General features: G+C 49.3%; 1 protein-coding gene across 1 annotated transcript; it reads right to left on the reverse strand.

Moving 5' to 3' along the window:
- Positions 1-494: 494 nt before the first annotated feature.
- SMPDL3B (sphingomyelin phosphodiesterase acid like 3B) lies at positions 495-22,278 on the reverse strand. Its single transcript, XM_089897981.1, has 8 exons — positions 22,083-22,278; positions 13,839-14,052; positions 11,176-11,273; positions 6,003-6,146; positions 4,795-4,967; positions 3,479-3,659; positions 3,266-3,399; positions 495-941 (listed from the first exon to the last, which is right to left on the reverse strand). Exons 1-8 carry the CDS (start codon positions 22,159-22,161, stop codon positions 576-578), a joined length of 1,389 nt encoding a protein of 462 aa, XP_089754107.1. The 5' UTR covers positions 22,162-22,278; the 3' UTR covers positions 495-575.
- Positions 22,279-25,004: the final 2,726 nt, after the last annotated feature.

Consider the following 25,004-nt stretch of genomic DNA (forward strand, 5'->3'; position numbering starts at 1 on the left):
TTAGCTTAGGAGGCTTCTAATCGCCTTGTTTTACATTTGAGGCTCCTGGATACCCAAAACGGCGAATATGGCCCGGAGATTAGCGCCCGGGCTAGAACTGCGATGTCTCACGTCTGCATTGTTGCAAAACAAAACAACAGAACGCCAAGGCCCGTTCCGTTCCCTGACTGAGGGACTTTGCTAAGTTTGCCTCCGAGTCCGGGCCGTGTGCCAGGGGAGACAGAGGGCACTGGATCAACCAGGCGCATCTTCCTGGCAGCTCATTTTACTCGGATTATCCGAATAGGAGGAGGGGGATTCAATAACTGGGCAAGGGAGTTACTTTAAACATGATTTACAAATTAATAACAGAATAACATGCACGACGAGCATTGTGTTTGGGATAAAACATGAAACTTGAAAGAAATGTGCTTCTGGTGGGGCCCTTGGGGCTTCATTTCCTGATCGGCTGTCCCGTCCCAGTTCATTCTGCGGACGCCGGGGAAAGGGTGGAAAGTACAGCTCTCGGGGCTGATGCTCTCCCCATTTTACCAGGAGGAAGGCGAGCCAAGCCAATCAGCGGGCGGCGCCCAAGGTCACGGCACAAGCAGCGTGCGCAGGCCCAGCAGCGCCACCAGCAGGAGCGCGAGGCGGGGCGCGGGCGCGACGCCGGGGGCGCGCAGGCAGGCGGCATACCCGTCGAAGGCCACTTCGCGCAGCGCGCACACGTGCTCAGCTTGGCAAGCCTCGTCGCAGGGCAGCGTGTCGTAACTGACCGAGTTGTAGACGTAGTAGCGCTGCAGCGCGCCCTGGTCGCTGGCGATGCGGCCCAGCGCCGCGTGCATAGAGCGGGCGCCTGCGTCGGGCACGCCGTAGGCCTTGGTCACCTGGTACTCGAGCTCCCAGCGCGGCGCCCCCTGCGCGTTCGCCTGGCTCAGGTTCAAGAAGTAGGTCACCATGTCCTGCAGAGGGGGCGCGCGAGGCGGGCCGGCTGTGAGCAGCTGTCCGCTTCCGCCCCCAATCCTCCACCTTGCATTTGCCCCCAGATTCTAATAGCTGTAATCCTGACCGCTCTTAGTTATTGAGCATTCACTAGTTGCCCGGCATGCTTGGCAGACATCCTCTGATTGAATATGATGAGGTAACTGTGCTTATTTTCCCCATTTCACAGATGAGGAAACTGAGTCCTAAAGAGGTTAATTCACTTGGCCAGGGTCCCACAGGTGGCTGAGGCAGGATTGGAACCCAGCTTGTTTACCCCATAGCCTGTGCATTTTCTGTTGCAGCAAGCTCCCGGGTACCCAGAAGATTGTCAGTAAATATTTGCAAAAAGACTGGATAAAACGCAATATAAAAGCAGTGGGGTGGAGTGCCTGGCTGAGAGAGCTAGCTTATAGAATTGTGCTTTGAAGGGGGCTTGGGCTACACCCAAGACCCTGAGTACTCAGGTGCATTTTCAGGACTAGAATCTGGAAGGGTTTATCTGTGCAACACTTTCCACCTAAATTTGCAGATCTGCTTTAGGTCAGGAGAGGTGGGCTAAGAGGAGCTGCCATGGATGGATGGCAATTTCTTGCTAGGCACCTTACATTATTTCGTTTAGTCTTCCCCGAACCCTGTGGTCTGAGTGCCCATGTGGACAATGGACCACACTCTTAAAAATCCTCAGACCTCTTCTCCATATACATTCACTCTAGAGTCGAGGACCCAGGTTAACTCATGCAGTCCCTGGTTTTAAATGTCCTTTCTCAACACCCAGATTAAATCTCTGTACCCACCTCTTTCTGGAACTCCAGCTTGAATACCCAGCTGCCTCTTCTCTCAGCATTTTCACCTGGATGCCACTTAGACATCCCAAAGTTAACAGGAAAGCCAGCCTTCTGGTCTTCCTCCAAAATCTGCTTCTCCTGCAGTGAGCCCGTTTTGGTAAATGGCAACCTCATCCTTCCAGGTGCTCTGGCCAAAGCCTTGGAGCCCTCGTTGCCTCCTCACGTTCTCTTCCACCCTTCATCCAATCCACCAGCAAATCCTGTCTGCTGTGCCTTCAAAATACATCCAGGACCTGGCTCTCCTCACCACCCATGGGTGCCACCCTGGCCCACACCACCATCAGGTGGCTGTGGTCACCTCCTAACTGATCCCCCTGTGTCTGCCCTTGCCCCCTACAGCCTGCTCTCCACCCAGCAGAATGGTGGTTTTCTAAAATTCCAGAGTCATCCTCATGGCCTACATTACCTGACGCCCCATCCGCTCGCGACCTCCGCCATGGCCTCGTGGGCCTCCGTGCTCCTCCCCTAACACACCAAGCACATTCCCACCCTGGGCCCCTGGCATGCTCTTCCTGCCCCTTCCGCAGACGCTCCCACGGCTCACTCCCTGAAGTTACTCAGAATTCAAATGTCACCCTATCAGTGACACTTCCCTGCCCCATCTAACACCACACACATATACACGTACCCCGTAAGTGTCACCACCTGCCTCCTCACCCTGTTTTCATTTCTCCTTAGCACTTATTTCATGCCACACTTAACTTTATGTGTTTGTTTATTGTCTGTCAGCTCCAGGAGAGCAGTGACTTTTGTTCGCTTATGTATCTCCTGAGCTTAGCACGGGGCCTGGCACATGGCAGAGGCTTAACACGTTTTGTTGAATACATTAAGGAATAATATTTGTTTGTCATTTCAGTAATCACAAGCACATCCCAGGAGGTGTGGGATTGCTCATTGAGTTAGGGGCCTGCTTAGCTGCAGCGTAGTCAGTGTAGAGAAGACCTGGCAGTGGGCCTGAGGTCACACTGTGAGAGACCTTGAATACCAGGCCAAGGAGAGTCACACTGTGAGAGACCTTGAATACCAGGCCAAGGAGAGTCACACTGTGAGAGACCTTGAATACCAGGCCAAAGAGATCCAACTTATCTTGGGAGCACTGGGAAGCCACTGAAGGTTTTTGAGCAGGAAAGAGACAAGAAATGCTTTAGAAAGATTAATCCCCTCCTTAGCTGTACCAGATGAGCTACAGCAGGGCAGTGCTGGAGGCGGGGAGAACAAGTAGGAGGCCTTGACAATGATCCAGGGCAAAGGGCAATTTGGAGAATTGACCTGACTTGGTGGCAGGATTTGGAGGTAGAGCCAGGGTTCTTCTGATCCTGAGCTCTAAAAGGGTGGAAATAACTTGACCTTCCTGAGTCTCAGTGGTCAGTAGAGCGTGGGTCAGCTAGGGAAGGGAGTGGTGTTATCAGGTCCCTCCCCCCTCCTCCTCTGGCCCCAGCAGACCCAAGGCTCCTGACCTGCAGGCTCAGTGTGGCTCGGTCGTATTCAAACATCCGGATGGCTGGATTGTTGGCTCCGTTGACCACTCCAGGTAACGTGGTTTTCCATGGGGTGACCCCAGGTGTAAGGAACATGACACTGATGGGGGCACCTTTCAAGAGAGAGTGGAGCTGAGAGGCTGGCGAGGGAAAGAGGGCGTTGGTCTGGCCGTGGCCCTCCAGGTTGGGTACCTGCATCATCATAGAACATCCGAAAGCTGTCAGTGTGGTGGTGCCCGAAGAACTGCCCTGCGATGACTCGATGATGCTTCCGGACCACTTTAAGGTACTCCTGGTTGGGGCCCTCCCGGAACCACGCTTTGTTCCGCGTCTTCTCAAAGAACCCAGGGGGCACATGGCCGATAATGTACACCTACGAGGAAGGGGTGCCCAGCAGGGGCTCAGAGACCCCTTCCACAACTCTTCATCTCTACCTCTCACAACCTGCCCGTCTCCCCAGAGGCAAGCAGATGGGCTCAAAGGTACCTCCTCCCCCATCCCTCTCCCAGGTGATCCGGCATCTCCCTGTACCCAGAAATGAATGTGCCACATGCTTCCCTCCCGCTGTGCCTTTACCCATCCTATGCCTGCCACCTGGAGCGCCCTTCTCATTTTCACTTCTGTAAATGCTACTCATGCTTCAAAACCCAGCTCAAAGGATACGTCCTCCTGAAACGTTTCTGATCCTTCAGAGACAAGTCTTCTCTTCTTGGAGAGCTCAGGCACTGTAACCAAACCTTCCTTGCATGGTTGTGTAGCATATGCTGTGTGGTAATGTGTGTTCACGTCTTACATTCCTCGAGTCTCTCAGCTAACAATGCCTGGGCCCTTGGTCCCCGTTGCAAGAGGTAGAATGGGGGATGGGGGCAGTGGTAGGAAGGGCAGTTAAGAGCATGAGCTTTGGAGCCAAGCTGCAGCTGGACACCAGCTGTGTGTCACCTCTCTGAGCTTCAGTTTTCTCATCGGGAAGGACACCTAACTGGTGGAGATATGAGAGTTAAATGAGATCATCCATGTAAAGCACTTAGCAACGTATCTGATGCATAGTGAGGGCAAAAGCACTGGCCATGAGATCCTGCTGGGATGCGCTGGTCAGAGCAGGGACTCAGGCAAATGAGACACAGGGTCAGTCATCGGGGACCTGCTAGCCCAGCAGACTAGATGGACACACCTCAAGGGCAGGGCATCCCCTTGAGGTCTAGCCCACAGTGCGGCTGCAGCTGTGCTGGCCTTGGATTCTGGAGACTGGGGTTCTAGTCTAGGCCCACCACTTATTGTGGGCCTCGAGACTGTCACTGCCCACCAGGAGCCTCACATCTGCAATGGACTCCAGGGTCCCAGCCTCACGGGCTGTTGTGAGGATGGAAGCAGCCCCCTCAGGTGCCGAGCTGATGAAAGACCCTCTGTGATGTGGGCATCTCAAGTGAGTGGGTGAGTCTGTGCCAAAGTAGGGGACTTGTATGGGAAGAGACCCCAGGGAGGGAAGAGGAGGAGTGGGGAGCCCTTACCATTTCCCCAGCTTGGGACGCATTGGTCAGCACATCATCCAGCCACTGGAACTGCTGGCCAGGGTCGGCCATGCCGGCCGTCTGCTCGTTGTTGCTATAGTACAGATTGGTGTTGAGGACCACGATTCGCCCAGCCGCACTTGGCCCCGGCAGTTTCTCAGAATAGAAGGCACCTAGGACATCACAGCCAGGGGGAATCTGAAGGGGTCTCCAGCCTCCGAACAGACACACCTCTGTCCCCCTCCACTTCACTCCCCCACCTCCTCCTTCCCTTGCCTCCTCCCTTCCCATCTTTCCCATAGGAGTGGCATTGTGGGTAAGACCAAAGGCCCTGGAGCCAGGCTGCCTGGGTTCAAGTCCTGGCTCTATCACTTCCTAGCTGTGCAACTTGGGAAAGTTCCTTAACCTCTCTATGCCTCAGTTTCCTCCTCCGTATAATGGGCATAACATAGAGGTGTGTTTGCCCCTCCAGATCCACTGTCAACCCTTCTCCACTCAGCTCTCTGCCCCAGGAGCTGTGGGTTAAATCTATGGGCTTCTGTGCTGTGAGCTTCTGGTTGGGTTTGACCAATGGGGAGCCCCAACAGCAAGGGACTGAGGAAAGGAAGGGGAGGAGGTCAGGTCACTTTGGGATACTGTGTCTCCAAACCAGTGATTCTCAACCTGGTTATTTTGTCCCCAAGGGAACACTTGGCAACATCCAGAGACATTTTTGGTTTTCACACCTGGAGGTGTTACTAGCAACTAGTGGATAGAGGCCAGGGATGCTGCTAAGCACCCTACAATGTACAGGACAGCCCCCCAACAAAGAATTATCCAGCCCCAAATGTCAACAGTGGCAAGGTTGAGAAACCTGGCCTGAACTGAAGGCCACTGCCCCTACCTAGGATTGTTGTAAGGAGTCTAGCAGTGTGCTGAGGGCAGTTCCGGGCACACAGGAAATGCTCAGTGAATATTCTCTTATGATCCTCATTAGTGCTGTGGAGTTAAGAACATGGGCATTGGAATCAGCCCTGGATCCTACTCCCAAGTCTGCCTCCTCTAAGCTGGGTGACCTTGGCCAAGTGACTTGGTATGTTCAAGCCTCGGTCTCCTTATCTGTAAAATGGGGATAAAATCAGTCCCTATTTCATGGGGACGTTGTGAAGATGAAGTTAGATCAGACCTTGGCATAAAGTGCTCCTTACAGTAGCAAATGGTGTTAGTACCTTCTTTGAAGAGAGCAATGGATTCGTTACTGAGCCAGGGTCGCCACAGCTCTGCTACCCGATTGTAGATATTGTTGCTTCCGGCCGGGAACTGGTTTTTGGGGTGAAAGTCATGATTTCCCAAAGCCGCATAGACTTTAGTATCTGGGAGGAAAAAGAAAAATATAAGAATATATATGCAAAAGTGCTTAGTGGAGTTAGTTTCAGCCACTGGCTATCAGAGCTAATAGGGAAGAGCTATAGCACAGATAAGGAAAAATACAGAGCCGAGCAGAAAACCACATTATAGAATCTGGCAGAACTTGGCTTAGATCTGGGAAGGAAGAGCAGTGAGTTCTCTAACTCCATTCCCAGCAGAAAGTTCCGTGGTCAGAAATGAAGCATGAGATGAGGAGGAGAAAGCTAGATCCAAATAACCTTCAGGTCCATGATCAGCCACTTGGTCATTTAGTGTGCCTTGTTCTTGTCAATTCCAGATCCATCTTACTGTCAGGGAAGGGGTCTGCTGCACCCTGGAAGGCCTGGGGAGTTTCACTCATTCATGAATCAACAAATATTTATTGAGCACCTAGTACATGCAAACGTGTAAACCTGGGCCCCCAGGCCCAGGCCCAGAGGCCTGGCAGTGCAATAGGGTTGATAGGCGTTGAGTAATGGCTGTCACAAAAAGGGAAAAGCCACTTGCTGTGGGAGTGTATAACAGGAGTGGGAGTGGGGGTCAGGGGAGCCTCCCTGAGGATGTGGCCTGTGAATGAACCCAGGAGGGAGAGGGGAGCCTGTCAGACTCATTTCTTCCTTGTGAGTAGCCTCACTCCTGCTTTTATTTTACATCTGTGTCTGGCATGTAGTCGTTGCTCAATAAATATTTGATAGTAAACAAAAACTCCTCTGAGCTCAAGGCAGGGCCTTGCCCTTATATGAGCTTGGCTTACCCCAGGGAGTGAACTTGAACCAATGAGGAAGCCTGGCGCCTCCAATTCCTAGTTGAAAAAATGATTCTAACAAACCCTTTACCCTGTATTGCCTACAAGATCTGGAAATGCTAAGCTCTGCCAAAGGAGGAGGCCGTAGAATTCCCATGAGGAATTAGTCACAAAGCCAGAAGTCATGGCTGTGACTGCCTGAAAGAAAACCTCACCTCTCTAACACAGATGGAGGCAGCCATAAGAATTCATTTAAGGACTTCCCTGGTGGCGCAGTGGTTAAGAATCCGCCTGCCAATGCAGGGGACATGGGTTCGAGCCCTTGTCTGGGAAGATCCCACATGCCGCGGAGCAACTAAGCCCGTGTACCACAACTACTGAGCCTGCGCTCTAGAGCCCTCAAGCCACAACTGCTGAGCCTGTGTGCCACAACCACTGAAGCCCGCACGCCTAGAGCCTGCGCTCTGTAACAAGAGAAGCCACCGCAATGAGAAGCCTGCGCACTGCCACGAGCCCCACCCCCTCACTGCAACTAGAGAAAGACTGCGCGCAGCAAAGAAGACCCAGTGCAGCCAAAAATAAATAAATAAACAACAGAATTAAATACAGCTCTGATATTTATTAAAAAAAAAAAAAAAGAATTCATTTAAGAGAAAACACAAATCCCTGGCATCCCAAAGGCAGATGAGAAGGGAGGTTATCTCTCCCGGTTTATAAGCAGATAAGGTGGGGGGTGCCCGGAGACATAAGAGAAGCCATTTTTGGCCTAAGCCATTTTGGGATCTGAGCCTGGCTACAATGCTTGCCCTTGAACAGATCTCAGTAACAATGATCTTAAGGGAACAAAAGCACAAACTACTGTTATCAGGCAAGAGAAGTAACAAGGGCAAAGATAATAAATCAGTTGTAAAGACTCCCAGTTCTGTTTCAATGGTACAGATTAGCCTGAAGCACTGTCTTGAGCTGTTTGGCAGAATTTAAACCCCCTCGACCACCGTGAGATCAACTGGAACCTAAGGAATGATGATGCTGACCTTTGCTGACCCTTGTGACTTCAATCAACTAAAGCTTGGACTCTGTCAACCTTTGCCCCAATTCTAAGTTGCATTCTCCTGCTCAAGCCCCTTCATGAATATGCATATATCCTTAGCTTAAAGCTTCCCCAGTTTTGCTGTTGAAGGACACACTGATTTGGAAAGATCCCTGGTTTTCTCCTTACTTGTTGCAAGTAATCAATCCTTCCTTCTCCTGATCTTTGGCTTGGTTGTGTCTTTTGGCTTGACACCCACCAAGAGGCAAACCCAGTTTTGGGGTAACAGGTTTTGGCCACTTCTATGTGTCGGGCACTGTTAGAAGATCCTTACAAGCCTAAGCTCCATGAGGGCATGACCTGGCATCTTGTTCACGGCCACATCCCCTACCCCTAGCGTGGTGTCTCACCCGTAGAGAACACTCAAATATTTGTTGACTGACTAAATGAATGTATGGATTACCTTATTTAATCCTCATAACAACCCTTTGGGCAGGTACCATTATTTTCCTCATTTTGCACAGGGAGAACACTGTGTGTCCAGAGGATGGCTCAGCTAGAGCGTGGCAGGACCTGAATTGGGACCTGGATCAGTTTGCCTTGCACACCTGCGTTTACCATTGGTGGAAAGACAGGGACCAGTGTTCACAGTGACTCTGGTGGGGGGGACACGTGGCAGGAAGAACTCATGACATGGAACCAAAATCTCAAATTTCAGTCCCTTCCTCTTCTCCAACAAGTTGCTTCAGCTTATTTATCTCTATGATAGGGAGTGTTCTGCTTGACCTGTGCTGCTACCATTCTCAAATAAGATAATGCCTCATTTCACCTCTTCCAATGTGTTCATATTTTAACATCTCTATAAGTGGGATGTGTCTTACCATTGAGACCATGAGAAAGTTCTGTGTCATACTTTAATGGACAGCAATTTTTTTTTCTTTTTTTTCTTTTGGCCACGCCATGCAACTTAAAGGATCTTAGTTCCCCAACCAGGGATTGAACCCGCACCCCCTGCAGTAAAAAGGCTGAGTCCTAACCACTGGACCACCAGGGAATTTCCTGGAGAGCATTTTTTTTCTTAGCGATACATAAAATAATGAAACATCTTACAGCCAATGGTATCTTGGATTTAGGAAATTCAATAAATGTGCAAGCGTGTTATAAACTGTAAAATCTTATTTACACTTGTATGTTAAGTCATAGTAATAAAGCATTTTCTTATCCATTATTTCACTTTTATTCCTGAAGCCCCATGTGGAGCAGAGAAAAGAGTGCTCAGTGTTGGATCTGAGTGTGAATCCCTCCCTAGGAACTGACTAGCTTTGAGCCATAGGTTCCTTATATATACACTGGGGATAATAATACCTATTGTTGCCATGGGGGAGAGTGTCCTGGTTTGACCCTAGTAGCGACTTCTGCTGGAAGACGAACTAGCCCAAGCATGTCTGGGTTGGGTCGGGTTGGGTTGAGTTACATAGACTAGAGGCATCAAGGCAACTTCTTTGCACACACTGATTTACGTTGAGGGAAGGAGATGTCAGAAATGAGGTTGCCTTGGGGACAGATGTGGGATGGTAACAGCAGCTCGGGGGCCCCTCCTGGAGTGGCAGTAGGAGTGATAGGTAAGAGATGTCCTCAAACCAGGATCTGCATCCTCAACCTTGCCTGTTTCCTTGACCCCAAGGCTCACATTCGTCATCAGTAAAAACGTGAGACAGCTCCACTCCCCATGAGTCTCCTGAGTCTCATTCCTGACAGTGAACGAGCTGAGGCATATAATTTTCTTAGAGGAGTGCCTGACACTTAGCCCTTGATACATGGATACATATAGCTGTTCTTGCCACTGCTATTACTTGTTTTTATTATCATTATTTCATATCTGGGTCCTGGGGACCCATGACCAAGACCTTTAGAGGAAGCAGCTGTGCTGGAACCCAAAGGAGATTGGGGGATGGGGAGGGGGGGGGTCCTAGGGGTCTGCTTTCACAGGTGTCCAGCTGGCGGGCTGAGAGCCTGATTCAGCCCCCAGGACCTTGTGTTTGGCACAGCCTGATTAAAGCCATTTTCAAGGGCCATTAGATGGAGCACCCAGGCTACATTCTCCCTGTCAAGTCCTGTGGGGTTGCTACCATAATCACTCGTGGTCCTGGCCTGCTCTCCCAGGCTCTGAAGGCCTCGGATTGCACCACGAAACAGCACTTTGGCTGGAAATCAGCATCTCCCCAAAGTCCCAGCAGCTGGGACAGTTTAAAGGCAGTAGATGGCAATTCCAGAGCCACAGCAGGACGCAAGGGCTGTGTGCGAGCCCACGTGAGACTCACCCAGGGAAGATGCCTAAATATAACAGTAAATGCCTTGAGAAAGGGCTGTGAGCCTGGTGTTAAGCTGTCAGGACAGAAGCCAGTGAAATGTCAGGCATTTCCATTATTAAAAAAGAAACAACAGGTCCAAAATGGAGTTACCTGTGCTAAGTCCCAGGTCAGCAAACCAAGTTAGGTATTAACCAAGTTAATACCTAACCTAACTGAAGTTTCAGCCTCTCCCAAGAATGTGACCTTTAAACAGTCAATCTGGAATTACCTGGTCAGCACTAGTGAGGAAATCTGCCTGATAAGACACCACCCCTTCCCGTAAATGGAGGTAACCTTGCCTGAAACAATCCACTTTTTGCTAGAATCTTCCTTTTTCCACCGCCTTCCGTTTATAAAACCTTCCATTCGTACAACTCCTTGGAGTGCCTTTCTTTTTTTTTTTTCTTTTTTTTCTTTTTGGCCGCACTGCACAGGATGCGGAATCTTAGTTCCCCGACCAGGGATCGAGCCCGCGCCCCATGCAGTGGAAGGGCAGAGTCTTAACCACTGGACCACCAGGGAAGTTCCTGGAGCTCCTTTCTATTTGCTAGATGGGATGTTGCCTGATTCGTGAATTGTTGAATACAGCCAAATAGATCTTCAGATTTACTCAGTTGAATTTGGTTTTTTAACACCATTAACAGGATTCTATGTGTATCCACAGGCTGACAAACTCTCATGTTCCTTACAGGGTTGTTGGAAGGTAAGACACAATCGCTGTGAAGTGCCTGGCCCGGGACTTGGCCAGCAGCCATCATTGTCCACGGGTGAAGGTCGTTCCTCTGCATCTTGCTGCCGTTGTCGTCCCACTGTGCCAGGCACCGCCTGGGCATCAGGGAGTGCTGTGGGGACCTGGGGCACAGTCTTACCTGGAAAGGCCTCTCTGATGAGCTCGGTCAGGCTCTCCACAATTTGCAGCACGGCCGCCTCTCCCAGGTTCTCGTTGGGCACGTGGGGCGTGTCATCACTGCAAAACACCGCCGGGCAGCTCGGGAAGTGGCACAAGGAAAAGAAGGGACGGCTCTACCACAAGAAAAGAGACTGCAGAACTGAGCCTCAGACAGCTACTGAAGGGGAATGACCAGGCTGGAGTTGGGAGTCACGTGGGACAAAGTCCAAACCCAGGCTCTGCCATTGACCGGCTGTGAGTCCCTGGGCTGGTTGTTTAACCTCTCTGAGCTTCTATTAGCTCATCTATAAAATAGGGACAATAATGGTATCTACACACAGAGTATTTATGGGATTTCAATAAAGGGGGAAAAAAATATATAAAATGTAGTAGCTGCTAGGTTGCAGTTAATATGGTCTTGAGAGGGAAGCTCTGGGTTTCCAGTCTCATCTGCAAGCCCCTGGGGAGCTTGGGATGAAGAAACCATGTCTGAGTTCTGAGTTTCCGCAAAGGTTCTAAGGAGTTTGGAGCTGGCTTCAGAATATAGAATTCAGATCTACTCTGGTAGGCCGAGGACCTACCCCAGGACCATTTAGTCCCCCACGTTTGACAAACCTAAATTCCTGGATCCACCTTAGAAAGATGCAGCAAGGTGGGGGAAGAAGTGGGCAAGGAGGTTTGCAGGGTGCTGAGAGCCCTCACAACTAAAGCCTGAGGACTCTGCTGGACCGACGGGGCGAGGCAGCTGCTGCCCAGAGACTCCCCAGGGAAGTTAATTAGCTGAATCGCTCTGAGACCGCTACTGGCAGCCCACCCTGGCTCACTTTGTGCTGGGTACTTTCTGTGTATTGTACCCTTATCCACTAATTTGTTCTTCATAATAACCCTACAACATAGGATCTACTGTTAGTGCCATTTGACAGATAAAGGAACCAAGGCACAGAAAGGTGAAGGATCCTGCCTAATGTATACACCTAGACAGTGGTGGAGTCAGAGTTTGAACGAGTCAGCCTGGCTCCAGAGTCTATGCTCACATCCATTACATCCTACTGTGATTCTGATACCCTCATTAGGGCAGTAAAAGGGCCTTTTAGCCCTGTCCTCCCTGGGGACAGGCCAGGAATACGAAGATAGAACAAAATTCCTTTTTTTTTTTTTCTAGTTTGGAGCATTTAATTCTGTGTGATAGAAAACACAACCGATTTCTACAGGTTATCCCTCAGGGGATTGCAAAAACACCTCCAATTTCTACAGGTTATCCACCAAGGAACTGCAATTCTCCCGGAGAGGTCCAATTTCTTAGAAATTGAAGAATTATGAAGGGTCCTAGAGGTCATCTTGTCCAATGCCATACACCTCTGCGAGTCCCAGAGATTTCCCAGAAAAATCATGCTTCTGTTAAAGGGTCATGAATCTCCCAGAGGGATCAAATCTTTTAGAATGTTACGCATTTCTCCAAGGGCCCCTCCTCAGACAGCAGGAGGCCAGAGTCGTGGCCTAAATCTCACTCTCTCCTTAGATGGATTCCTGGGCCCAGGGAAGCCAGAGCTGCCCAGGCCCCTGCTGAGACACTGTCACATTTCTTAAGTGTCCAGCCTTGCCCCTCCCGCTGCTGACCACATAGTCCATCTGAGGGTCATTCCGATAGCTCCCATGTCACACTGAGGGGCAGCTGGGGACGCCATGGGTTTGATCCTGCCTTCCCTACAGAAGTGTCCATAGAGGCTGGAGGAGGACACAAGCAGCCCGAGCTCCTGCCAGCACTCCTCACCCGCTCCCTGGTTCACCGCTTCCTGCAGGAAGTCCTCCGCCATCCCACCAGAGGGAGTCAGGTGCCCTGTGAAGCTCCCCCATCCACCCAGTGACCCTCTGTCCTCGCTGGGATACAATGGTCAGTGGCCTTGTCTGTGTCGCCCGGGAGACCACGAGCTCCCTGAAGGAGTGTCCAGGTCCCTATCACCTCTGTTCCCCCCGTCTCCTGGGGGTGAGCACAAGACAGGCTGACCTACCAAGGGAGGGAGGGAAGGAACGAATGAGTGAAGGAAGGACCTCGAGTGCTGAGGGAACTCAGAGGACTTCCAGCAGCATCCATGGATGAGCAGCAGGAATGGCATCTCTGTGGCTGAGCTGAAATCACCCCTCAAGCTCTCTCCACACAGAGTAGCGCTCTGACCAGTGAGGATCCCCAGGGCCAGGGCAGCCGGGGGTGGCCTGCAGCTGACCAGGACACTTGGTCCCAATGCTGGCTCACCTTCAGCCCTCCTACCTTCTCCCCTCCCTGTATTTGGATCTCTGGGGCTTGCAGTCCCCAAACCCCACTGGGAGTGGCGCCAGTGTTCAGCGACCCCCACGCCCACCCCCAACTTAAAATCCGGGAGTTCCCCACATGCCCAGACATGCCATGACCGTGTCCCCAGCCTCCGTGAGAGCCATATTCTGCTGAGGCCGTAAGACACAAGATCAAGGGCACAGACCCTGGAATCAGCCAGGCCCAGGCTCCCCTGGACAAGCTTTGAGCTTCAGGTTCATCCTCTCTGCAACAGGGCTGGTGAGGACTGAGGGAGATGGTGTGGGGAAGGTGCCAGGCAGGCTTGGGGCACAGGTGGTGGCCCGGGGAAGGGTAGCTGTGGTGATGGCTCTCACCCAGTCCAGAGGATGAAATCTGGCTCTGGCTCAATCTCCTTCATGGCGTAGATAGAGGAGTTGATGAGGATCCAGGGAGAATCGCAGAGGTAGTTGCCCCAGGGGCCCGCATTGGGCACCGGCTGGGAGCCAGCGGATGGGCACACCTGGAGGGGGTCTTCAGACACCTTGTAGTCCGGGTCAAGGTGCAGGTCAGAGATGTGCCAGAACTTCCCTGCAGAGGCAAGGAGTCCCTGCTCAGTGCAGGTCTCTCCCTGAGTCTGGATGTGGCGGGAGTCAAGGGAACCCTGGGCTGGGGGAAGGGAGCTTGCACAGGTAAAAGGAAGTTTTCTCCGAACCCAGGGCCTGGTTTTGCCCAGGGAGGCACTGAGCAGAGCAGAAGACAGGCTTGGTCCTGTCCCTGACCTCTGACCTTTGACAAGCCCCTTTCTATCTCCCCACCTCAGTCTCCCCAGCAGCAGCATGAGAGATGGACTGCGTGACCCTCAAGAATTCTTTGGGGGACTTCCCTGGTGGCACAGTGGTTAAGAATCCGCCTGCCAATGCAGGGGACACGGGTTCAAGCCCTGGCCCAGGAAGATCCCGCATGCTGCAGAGCAACTAAGCCCACGCGCCACAACTACTGAAGCCTGCGCACCTAGAGCCTGTGCTCCACAACAAGAGAAGCCACCAAAATGAGAAGCCCGCGCACCGCAAGGAAGAGTAGCCCTTGCTCTCCGCAAGTAGAGAAAGCCCGCGCGCAGCAACGAAGACCCAACGCTGCCAAAAATAAATAAATAAATATTTTTTTTTAAAAAAAGAAACGCTTTGGGAGTTCTAAGCAAAGTGCTTGTTTTAAAGCAAAGGTGGGTTAAGCGCCCAGGCTCTGGAGCCACATACTAGCTGTGTGACCATGGGCAAGTTGCTTCACCTCTCTGAGACCATAACTAGAGCCAAATCTTTTCAGCAGGGAAATACATACAAAAATCTGACCTGGGAGAAGGCTGACACATCACATGCATTGTAAGATCTTGCTGATCAGTACCAGCAAAAACCTGGGGAATATGTGTGGAAATGGAGTTTACAAGTACGAGGCCAGAAAATAAGGAACGTAACTGCAGATTGGGTTGAGTTTCTTATTGTGGGTGCACTTGTTAGTGACTCTGGATGCGGGGTAAAATGCCAAAAATCTCTTGGTGTAATACAGAGGACGGAACCCAAAGAAACTGGCCACGTGGAGTGGCTTTATCATCTGTCTAGCACAAGACCTGGTGTAAGTGGTTTCAATGATGCTTATTGAAGGAGGGTGTTGAGCAGGTTTGGTCTCTGCCCTAAATCCTATTTCTGGCTAAAGCAGGGGTGAGGCCTGGAATTTCCTCACTCTCCACCATTGCTGTCACCTCCTCCTCCACTTCCTGTGTCGCTCAGACTCAGAGCCAATAGCCAACACCCACCCCATCCCAGGAAAATGGGCCTGGGCCTGGGGGTCCCGCTTTTGTTGCTTTCAGGGTTGGATCAGTCAGTCTCCCACTCCCTCAAGCCGTCCCTCCCCCCGTCCCCGCCACAGGACCGTCAGTGGGGCTCTAAGGCCTGAAGGTAAAGTCTGGACCCTGATCTCACTCCTTGACTTTTACTCCAGATGCTTCTGAGCTTCTGCCCACCTCTCCTGATCTAAACCTCAACTCAGGAAAGGATCAAAAACTTGTTCATGGGACTTCCCTGGTGGCACAGTGGTTAAGAATCTGCCTGCCAATGCAGGGGACACGGGTTTGAGCCCTGGTGCAGGAAGATCCCACATGCCACAGAGCAACTAAGCCCGTGCACCACAACTACTGAGCCCGAGCGCCACAACTACTGAAGCCCACGTGCCTAGAGCCCATGCTCCACAACAAGAGAAACCACCACAATGAGAAGCCCATGCACTGCTACAAAGAGCAGCCCCTGCTCGCCGCAACTAGAGAGAGCCCATGTGCAGCAACAAAGACCCAACGCAGCCAAAATAAAATAAATAAATAAATTTATTTTTAAAAAAACAAAAAACAAAGGTACACACTAAGTTGCAAATGACTGATTAAGCAAATCATGGCCCCTCCCAAGGTCATTATATGGTCATCCTCACTACAGCCCTGAAGGGATCGACCTCATTTTGCAGATAAGGAAACTAAGGTTCAGAGGTCAACATGCCTGAGATATCATGGTAAATGGTGGGGGTCCTCTGGCTCCCTATCCTCTCCCAGGAAGATGTGATTGCTAAGGGGGTAAAACCAGTGCCTTTTATTTTAACTATGTCTTTTTGTAGATAGTCTATGCCTGCATTTTAATTTTTTACCCAAACTGAAAGTCTTTGTTTATAACGGCGGGAATTTAAACTTTTCACACAAATTGTGATCACTAATATATTTGAAATTACTTCTACAGGGGCAAAATCCTAAGCCAGAGGAAAGAAAATAACCTCCGCATTTCAACTAGTTAATGGGTAGAGTTGATGGACTTTCCCAAGCCTCTGCCAGAGGCGATGAGCGGGTCACACCTGCTTCTAAGCCTGAGGGTAGGCGAGGTTGGCTGTGGAAGCGAGAGGCCCTTTGCCCTTTTCTCTGGCACGTGGGTCCCTTGCCTTCTCTGCAGACCATGCAGAGACCATTCCCCTGCCTCAAGCCAGCTCTTTCTCAACTAACCACAAACATGGAGCAATTCTGCCCCTTTGACATCAGCCCTCAAAGTGCTCAAAGGTTATTTCTCCACTTCAGAGACTCCTTGCCTGAGGCTGTCAGCTGTTGGTTTGTCTCTTCCTGCAAGCTCCGGACTAGTCAGCCGTAGAACTAAAACTCCTTGCAGCCTCCCTCACACTTCCTAGGACCTCTGAGTGCGTGCATGCATGTATGTGCATGTGTGTGTTCATATGTGTGTATGTGCTTTTTGTGTGTGTGTATGTATATGCGTGTGCATGGGTGCGTGCATGCGTGCCCACGTCCTCAAAGGCCTGACTTCAGGAGAGGCCAGGACAGTGGAAAGAATGGCAGAGAGAGGGACTTCCCTGGTGGCGCAGTGGTTAAGAATCCGCCTGTTCTTCCTTCTTGGCTCTCACAGCATTTGGCCCATTCCCTCTCATAGTAGCCATCACACTGTTTGCCTGTCACTTTCCCCCATAAGCCCCTTCAGCTTTGCACAGTGCCTGGTGGGCAGCAGGTGCTCAGTCAATGTTTAATTTATTGAACTGAATAAAGATGACAAAAGATTAAATATGTTAAGTACTCATTACAAGTAAAAGAGCATTGTAGAAGCTCATCAGTGAAATCCCATGCAGTCAAGAGACTCATTCATTCAACAAACGTTCATTAGGACTTCCCTGGTGGCACAGTGGTTAAGAAGCCGCCTGCCAGTGCAGGCGCCACGGGTTCGAGCCCTGGTCTGGGAAGATCCCACATGCCGTGGAGCAACTAAGCCCGCGTGCCACAGCTACTGAACCTGCGCTCTAGAGCCTGCGAGCCACAACTACTGAGCCCACATGCCACAACTACTGAAGCCCACGCGCCTAGAGCCCATGCTCCACAGCAAGAGAAGCCACCACAATGAGAGGCCTGTGCACCGCAACAGAGTAGCCCCCGCTCGCCGCAATTAAAAAGAAAGCCCGCACGCAAGCCATAAATAAATTAATTAATTAAAAAGAAAAAGAAAAAGAATGGCAGAGAGAGCCAGAGATCTAGGCAGGGGCTCCACCTCAGGCTGCAGTGTCCTCATTGTGGTGTCTGATCACAGATCCTTCCTCTGCTGCTTTGCCCAACCCCACCCACCCGCTCTCCTCACAGGGCCTCTTTTCTGGCTCCTCTGCCACCTTCCCCAGTCCTCCCCAAGTCATCGCATGGCTGCTTTCTCCTCTTCATTCAGGCCTCAGCTCGAAGGTCACCTCCTCAGAGAAGCCCCCCCGACTACCTTTGCTCAAGTTCCACTTCCTCCCGCCCCTCTGGTCACTAGCTATGTGACTCCCCCAGTTTTATTTTCTTCAGAGCACTCTCACATATAAACTTATCTTGTTGGCTTGCTTGTCAGCCATCTTCCCCTTCTTTAGTGTCAGTCCCATGAGGGCATAAAGCCTGTCTTGTTCATCCCTGTGTCCTCAGCACCCAGAACAGTGCCTGGGATGTGGAAGATGCCCATATAGTTGATGAACGAACAAGGCTGTGGGGAGGATGATTGGACTGGTAAGCACTCAAAGAATGTTAGCCAGGTGTCCTTCACATGCTCATCTCATTTCATCCTTGCAACCATTCTGTGAGGTGGGATTCTTATGCCCATTTCACAGATGAGGAAACTGAGGCTCGAACCCAACCTCTCTGACTGCAAAGCTGAGACACAATGTTGACTCAGAGCCCCCAGAAGGCTTTTATAATACATCTATGTTACCCATAAAAGATGGGAGCCACAGGCTTCTATGGAGTTGGTCACAGAATGTGAGGAGTTAAGCTCTAATTATCATGTCATGGAGAAGAGGATGGGCACCTCCTGGAGAGGGAGGCAGGTTATTGGGTTTCTAATCCAGGCTCTCTGGGCAAGCCAGCTGGCCTGAGGGTGTTTGACGCCTGCCCTGCTTGTTGTGAGCATCAAATAAGACAGTGAACAAGAAAGAGCTAGTCCAGAAGACTCTCAACACACCACTGTCCCTGGCAATTACCTGCGGGGCCAGGAGTGAGACTGGGAGGGTGTGGGGAGTTGGGCACTTTAACACTTTATCCTTTGGACCAGAGCTTCTCAAACATTACCACGCAGTTGCCTCACCTGGGGAATCTCATGAAAATTAAGATGCTTTCTATATTCATACTGCTTGGATATTTTACAGTAAGAAAGTATTCATGTAATCTTTGAGTTTTAAGAAGAGGTATACCAATCTTAGCTGTCATTGTTATTCATTAATTTAGCATCAAATCCAGTGAGAAGTTGAGGGCACAGACCTGGGTTGGAATTCCAGCTCCAGTGCCCACTAACTGGGTGAACTACTCTGTGCCTGCTTCCTCATCTGTAAAATGGGGACAACAGCGCCCCCCAGCTTTTATGGTTATTGTGAGGTTTAAAATGAGAGAATATGAGAATATGCATAAGCACTCAGCAAAGCCAAGCAGCAGTTACTTTGAATTTGGTCCCTGAGGTGTCCTGAAAGTCCCCTTTCACCATGGAAGGGAGAAGGGACCAGGGGAGTGGCTGTGTCCTTCCCCTGCCTGCCCCAGCGTCCCCTCAGCTGCTGTCCTCTGCAGGAAAGTGCAGGTCTGGGGCCAGGACATTTGAAACAGAACAATGTGAAAACAGATCCTGTCCCCTCCTGGCTGGTCCTCCTTGAGCGGAGGACCGGTGGCACAGCACACCCTCTAGTTTTAATTCTGAGAGCTCAGCTCTGCTCCCTGTGCCTGGGCAGGCAAAAGTCTCCTGGCCCTCCTCCTTCTTCACCAAAGGAGTCATCAGGCCCACCTTGTACACTGGGGACAACAGATACAGGGCCCAGGGCCTAATAGTTTTGTAAGACTCATGGAAATGTCTGAGGCCTGAAAAAGAGTGCATTGCTTCCCAAGTTCAGAAAAAAACAAAAAAAAACTATGGTAGCGAAACCAACAATCCATTTCAAATGCAATATTAAAAATATCATTAAAAATCATATATATATATAAAATCATAGATAATGTGAGATACTTTTACAATGATTCATGATGGGGTGGAGGAGACTTGCAAAAATCATTCCTAAAGTCTAATAAGGTCTTTTTTTTTAATTAATTAATGTATTTTTGACTGCATTGGGTCTTCGTTGCTGCACACAGGCTTTCTCTAGTTACGGTGAGTGGGGGCTACTCTTCGTTGCATTGTGCAGGTTTCTCATTGCAGTGGCTTCTCTTGTTGCAGAGAATGGGCTCTAGGCTCGCGGGCTCAGTAGTTGTGACTTACCGGCTCTAGAATCCCCACGGTTTTATGCAAAACAGGGATGACTGCTATCTGATTTGGTGTCTCAAAGTTCTGCACTCCAGGAAGAGACTCGGATTCTGAAAAATCTTACAGGTGCTGTGGAATTCTTTTTAAATTTAATTCCATTTTTAGATTATAGACGTATACATTCCCGAAAGTTTGGAGAAAAGAGAAAAAAAAATAATACCTATAAAACCCACCATCCCAAGAGGACCCATCAAAGGGCATGACGGATAAAGTGGCTGAGTACAAACTTGGTCTTGCCACTTCCCAGCTGTGGGATCTTGGGCGGGTGTTGTGTCCCCTCTGAGTCTCATTTTCCTCATCTGCAAAAGGGATATAATGGTAATAGTATCTACTTTACAGGGACTATAAAAATCAAAGGAGGTTTTTTCACTTCATTTTTCAAATAGGTTTTAAAAGGACAACATATGTCAAGCACCAAGCACAAGCATGGCATATCATAAGTGCTCAGAAAATAAATGTTAGCACTTCTTGGCTATTTTCCTTACTGTGGTTTGTGTGATTTTATTTATGTTTTAAAAATTATTTATTTATTTGGTTGCACTGGGTCTTAGTTGCGGCACACAGGCTCCTTAGTTGTGGCATGTGAATTCTTAGTTGCGGCATGTGAACTCTTAGTTGCGGCATGTGGGGTCTAGTTCCCTGACCAGGGATCGAACCTGGGCCCCCTGAATTGGGAACACAGAGCCTTATCTACTGGGCCACCAGGGAAGTCCCTCTTTGTGTGTTTTTATATAACATTATTTTATAAACAGATTGAAGATGTACAGCCGGGGTTCATGTCCAGACTCAGACACTTAACTAGCTGTGTGACCTTGAGAGAGTTATTTAACTTCTCTAAGGCTCAGTTTCCTTGCTGATACTCCCTACTTCACAAGGCTGTTGTGAGGATATCATGTAAAAATTTTTAGCAGTGCCTGCCACATAGTAAGTACTTAATAAATGTTACTTAATATTTTCAATTTATGGTATTATCTTAAAACTTTTCTGTCTGTTGGTTTTACCATAATCTATTCAGCCATTCTATTGCTGTTAGCATTTTCCATTATTATAAACAACACTGCAATAAACATCTTAGTGCTCTGGTTGCAGGGGAGATTCTTTTTAACCACTAAGACCCTGGGCTTGAGAAGGGGGTGCCTGCTGGCATTTGGATTTCTAAGAAAACATATTTAAAAGTGAAACAGTGAGGGGGTGGAGATACTTTCAATCATTCCTAAGTCTCCAGTCAGACTGGCAGGGCCCTGAGTCCCCCAGAGGGGAACAGGGTCTTTGTGTCCAAGTAGATGGAGGACGGCCACTCTTGACCTTCTCCCAAGCAGTCACCCTCCCAGGGAATGACACATCCTCTCAGGGCATGTCCCAAATCAAACCGCCCTCTCCTCCTCCCACATCTCAGCAAATGACAACCTCGTCCTGCCAGCTGCTGATACAAAAACTTTGGAGTCACCTCTGAGTCTTCCTTCTCTCACACCCTCCGTCAGCAAGTCTTTTTTTTTTTTTAATTTTATTTATTTTTGGCTGCGTTGGTTCTTCATTGCTACACACAGGCTTTCTCTAGTTGTGGCGAGCGGGGGCTACTCTGTGTTGCGGTGCCCGGGCTTCTCATGTTGCAGAGCATAGGCTCAAGGCACGCGGGCTTCAGTAGTTGTGGCACGTGGGCTCAGTAGCTGTGGCTCACAGGCGCTAGAGCACAGGCTCAGTAGTTGTGGCTCATGGGCTTAGTTGCTCCGCGGCATGTGGGATCTTCCTGGACCGGGGCTCGAACCCGTGTCCCCGGCATTGGCAGGTGGATTCTTAACCACTGCGCCACCAGGGAAGTCCTGTCAGCAAGTCTTGTCCTGAGTCAGACCATCTCCCAGCAACCCTCCTCTCCCTGGGTGATGGCAGTAGCCTCGTCACTGGTTTTGCTCTTTCTCCTTTACCAGGATGAGCAGTCATCCCAGTTTGCCCAGGACTGAGGGACTGGCAAGGCCGCCCAACTTTAAGTGCTAAAACCAGGAAAGTCTCAGGCAAACTGAGATCACTTGCTCACCCCACCTTTACCCCATCACAGGCGCTTCTCCGTACAACAGCCCAAGTGTCCTTTTAAACTCACACAAGTCAGATCACACCACAGCTCTGTCCCAAACCCTCTAAGGATGTCCCATTTCACTCTGAGTTCTTAAAATTGTCTACAGGTTTGTACATGAGCTGCCACCAGCCCCACCCCCACCCCTGTAACCCCTGACATCCCTCCCCACACCCTCCCCATCCTCTCTGCTCCAGCCAGCTGGCCTCAGGCTCTCTCTTACACACATCGCCTGTGCGTCCTGCTCAGGGCCTGTGCACTTTCCGTCCTATCCTGCTGGAATGTTCTTCTCCTGGACGTCCACATGGCTCTCTCCTTTGCTGCCTTAAATCTCTGATCAAATGTCACTTTATTCGACAGCTCTTCTCTGGCTATCCCTTAAGTATCTCCCCCCGCCATCCCCTCCACTCCTTTATTCTGCTTTATTATTCTCCATAACACTTGTTATTTACTGGAATATGTATTTCTTTGTTCATGTGTCTTTCAGAGGTTTCTCCGGAGGTGAGGGAATGCTTCACCAGGTCTGGGACTTTTGTTTATTTCTGCCACGTCCCTGGTTCCTAGAATAGTGCATGACATATTTTTTGGTTTAAAATCATTCTTTTATTGCCCAGGACATTCTTTTTCTTGTGTCTTGATTTATTGTTGTTGTTTGTTTGCCTCTTTGTTTTGTTTTCTTTTTTAATAACTATAAATTCAAGCTTAGGAAAGCTTGTCTTTGTCTTGAAAAACAACAAATTTTTTGTTTTTTTTTTAAATTTATTATTTATTTATTGGCTGCGTCAGGTCTTAGTTGAGGCATGCGGGATCTTTGGTTGCGGCGCACAGGCTTCTCTCTAGTTGTGGCATGCAGTTTTTTCTTTCTCTAGGTGTGGCAGGCAGGCTCCAGGGCACATGGGCTCTGTAGTTTGCGGCACGCGGGCTTCTGTAGTTGAGGTGCGGGAGCTCAGTAGTTGTGGCGCACGGGTTTAGTTGCCCTGCAACATGTGGGATCTTAGTTCCCTGACCAGGGATCAAACCTGCATTCCCTGCATTGGAAGGCGGATTCTTTACCACTGGACCACCAGGGAAGTCCCAAACAATGAAGTTTTTATATCATTTGCTAACCTGATCTCGTTATTTTTTGTTTTTAACATCTTTATTGGCATATAATTGCTTTACAATGTTGTGTTAGTTGCTGCTGTATAACAAAGTGAATCAGCTATATGTGTACATATATCTCCATACCCCCTCCCTCTTGTGTCTCCCTCCCATCCTCCCTATCCCACCCCTCTAGGTGGTCACAGAGCACCGAGCTGATCTCCCTGTGCTATGCGGCTGCTTCCCACTAGCTATCTATTTTACATTTGGTAGTGTATATATGTCCATGCCACTCTGTCACTTCATCCCAGCTTACCTTTCCCCCTCCCCATGTCCACAAGTCCATTCTCTACATCTGCGTCCTTATTCCAGTCCTGCTCCTAGGTTCTTCAGAACCTTTTTTTTTTTTTAGATTCCATATATATGTGTTAGCATATGGTATTTGTTTTTCTCCTTCTGACTTACTTCACTCTGTATGATAGTCTCTATGTCCATCCACCTCACCACAAATAACTCAATTTCTTTTCATGGCTGAGTAATATTCCATTGTATATATGTGCCACATCTTCTTTATCCATTCATCTGTCGATGGATTCTTAGGTTGCTTCCACATCCTGGCTATTGTAAGTAGTGCTGCAATGAACATTGTGGTACCTGTCTCTCTCTCTTTTTTTTTTTTTTTGCAGTACGCGGCCCTCTCACTATTGTGGCCTCTCCCTTTGTGGAGCACAGGCTCCGGACGCGCAGGCCCAGCGGCCATGGCCCACGGGCCCAGCCGCTCCGCGGCATGTGGGATCCTCCCGGATCAGGGCACGAACCCGCATCCCCTGCATCGGCAGGTGGACCCCCAACCACTGCGCCACCAGGGAAGCCCCAATCTCTTTTTGAATTATGGTTTTCTCAGGATATATGCCCAGTAGTGGGATTGCTGGGTCATATGGTAGTTCTATTTTTAGTTTTTTGAGGAACCTCCATACTGTTCTCCATAGTGGCTGTATTAATTTACTTTCCCACCAACAGTGCAAGAGGGTTCCCTTTTCTCCACACCTTCTCCAGCATTTGTTGTTTGTAGATTTTTTGATGATGCCCATTCTGGCCAGTGTGAGTTGATATGTCACTGTGGTTTTGACTTGCATTTCTCTAATGATTAGTGATGTTGAGCATACTTTCATGTGTTTGTTGGCAACCTGTATATCTTCTTTGGAGAAATGTCTATTTAGGTCTTCTGCCCATTTTTGGATTGGGTTGTTTGTTCTTTGAATATTGAGCTGCATGAGCTGCTTGTATATTTTGGAGATTAATCCTTAGTCAGTTCCTTTGTTTGCAAATGTTTTCTCCCATTCTGAGGGTTGTCTTTTCGGCTTGTTTATGGTTCCCTATGCTGTGCAAAAGCTTTTAATTTCATTAGGTCCCATTTGTTTATTTTTGTTTTTATTTTCATTTCTCAAGGAGGGGGGTCAAAAAGGATCTTGCTGTGATTTATGCCATAGAGTGTTCTGCCTATGTTTTCCTCTAAGAGTTTTATAGTGTCTGGCCTTACATTTAGGTCTTTAATCCATTTTCAGTTTATTTTTGTGTATGGTGTTAGGGAGTGTTCTAATTTCACTTTTACATGAAGCAGTCCACTTTTCCCAGCACCACTTATTGAAGAGGCTGTCTTTTCTCCATCATATATTCTTGCCTCTTTTGTCAAAGATAAGGTGACCATATGTATGCGGGTTTATCTCTGGGCTTTCTATCCTGTTCCATTGATCTATATTTCTGTTTTTGTGCCAGTACCATACTGTCTTGATCACTGTAGCTTTGTAGTATGGTCTCAAGTCAGGGAGTCTGATTCCTCCAGCTCCGTTTTTCTTTCTCAAGATTGCTTTGGCTATTTGGGATCTTTTGTGTCTCCATACAAATTGTGAAATTTTTTGTTCTAGTTCTGTGAAAAATGCCAGTGGTAGTTTGATAGTGATTGCATTGAATCTGTAGATTGCTTTGGGTAGTAGAGTCATTTTCACAATGTTGATTCTTCCAATCCAAGAACATGGTATATCTCTCCATCTGTTTGTATCATCTTTAAT

The sequence above is a fragment of the Delphinapterus leucas genome, chromosome 1 (genome assembly GCF_059928025.1).
Source record: "Delphinapterus leucas isolate spDelLeu-1000000601 "Yukka" chromosome 1, BTC_Dleu_Yukka2, whole genome shotgun sequence".
Classification (NCBI taxonomy): domain Eukaryota; kingdom Metazoa; phylum Chordata; class Mammalia; order Artiodactyla; family Monodontidae; genus Delphinapterus; species Delphinapterus leucas.

What these genes read in the sequence shown, in the direction of transcription:
- SMPDL3B (XM_089897981.1), bottom strand. Translation starts at nt 22,161, where the DNA reads ATGTGGACGTCCAGGAGAAGAACATTCCAGCAGGATAGGACGGAAAGT. An exon ending in CGTCCCAAGCTGGGGAAATG is followed by an intron (nt 3,660 to 4,794) that starts GTAAGGGCTCCC and finishes CCTTCCTCGTAG; the next exon opens with GTGTACATTATCGGCCATGT. An exon ending in GAGCCACACTGAGCCTGCAG is followed by an intron (nt 942 to 3,265) that starts GTCAGGAGCCTT and finishes CCCCCTCTGCAG; the next exon opens with GACATGGTGACCTACTTCTT.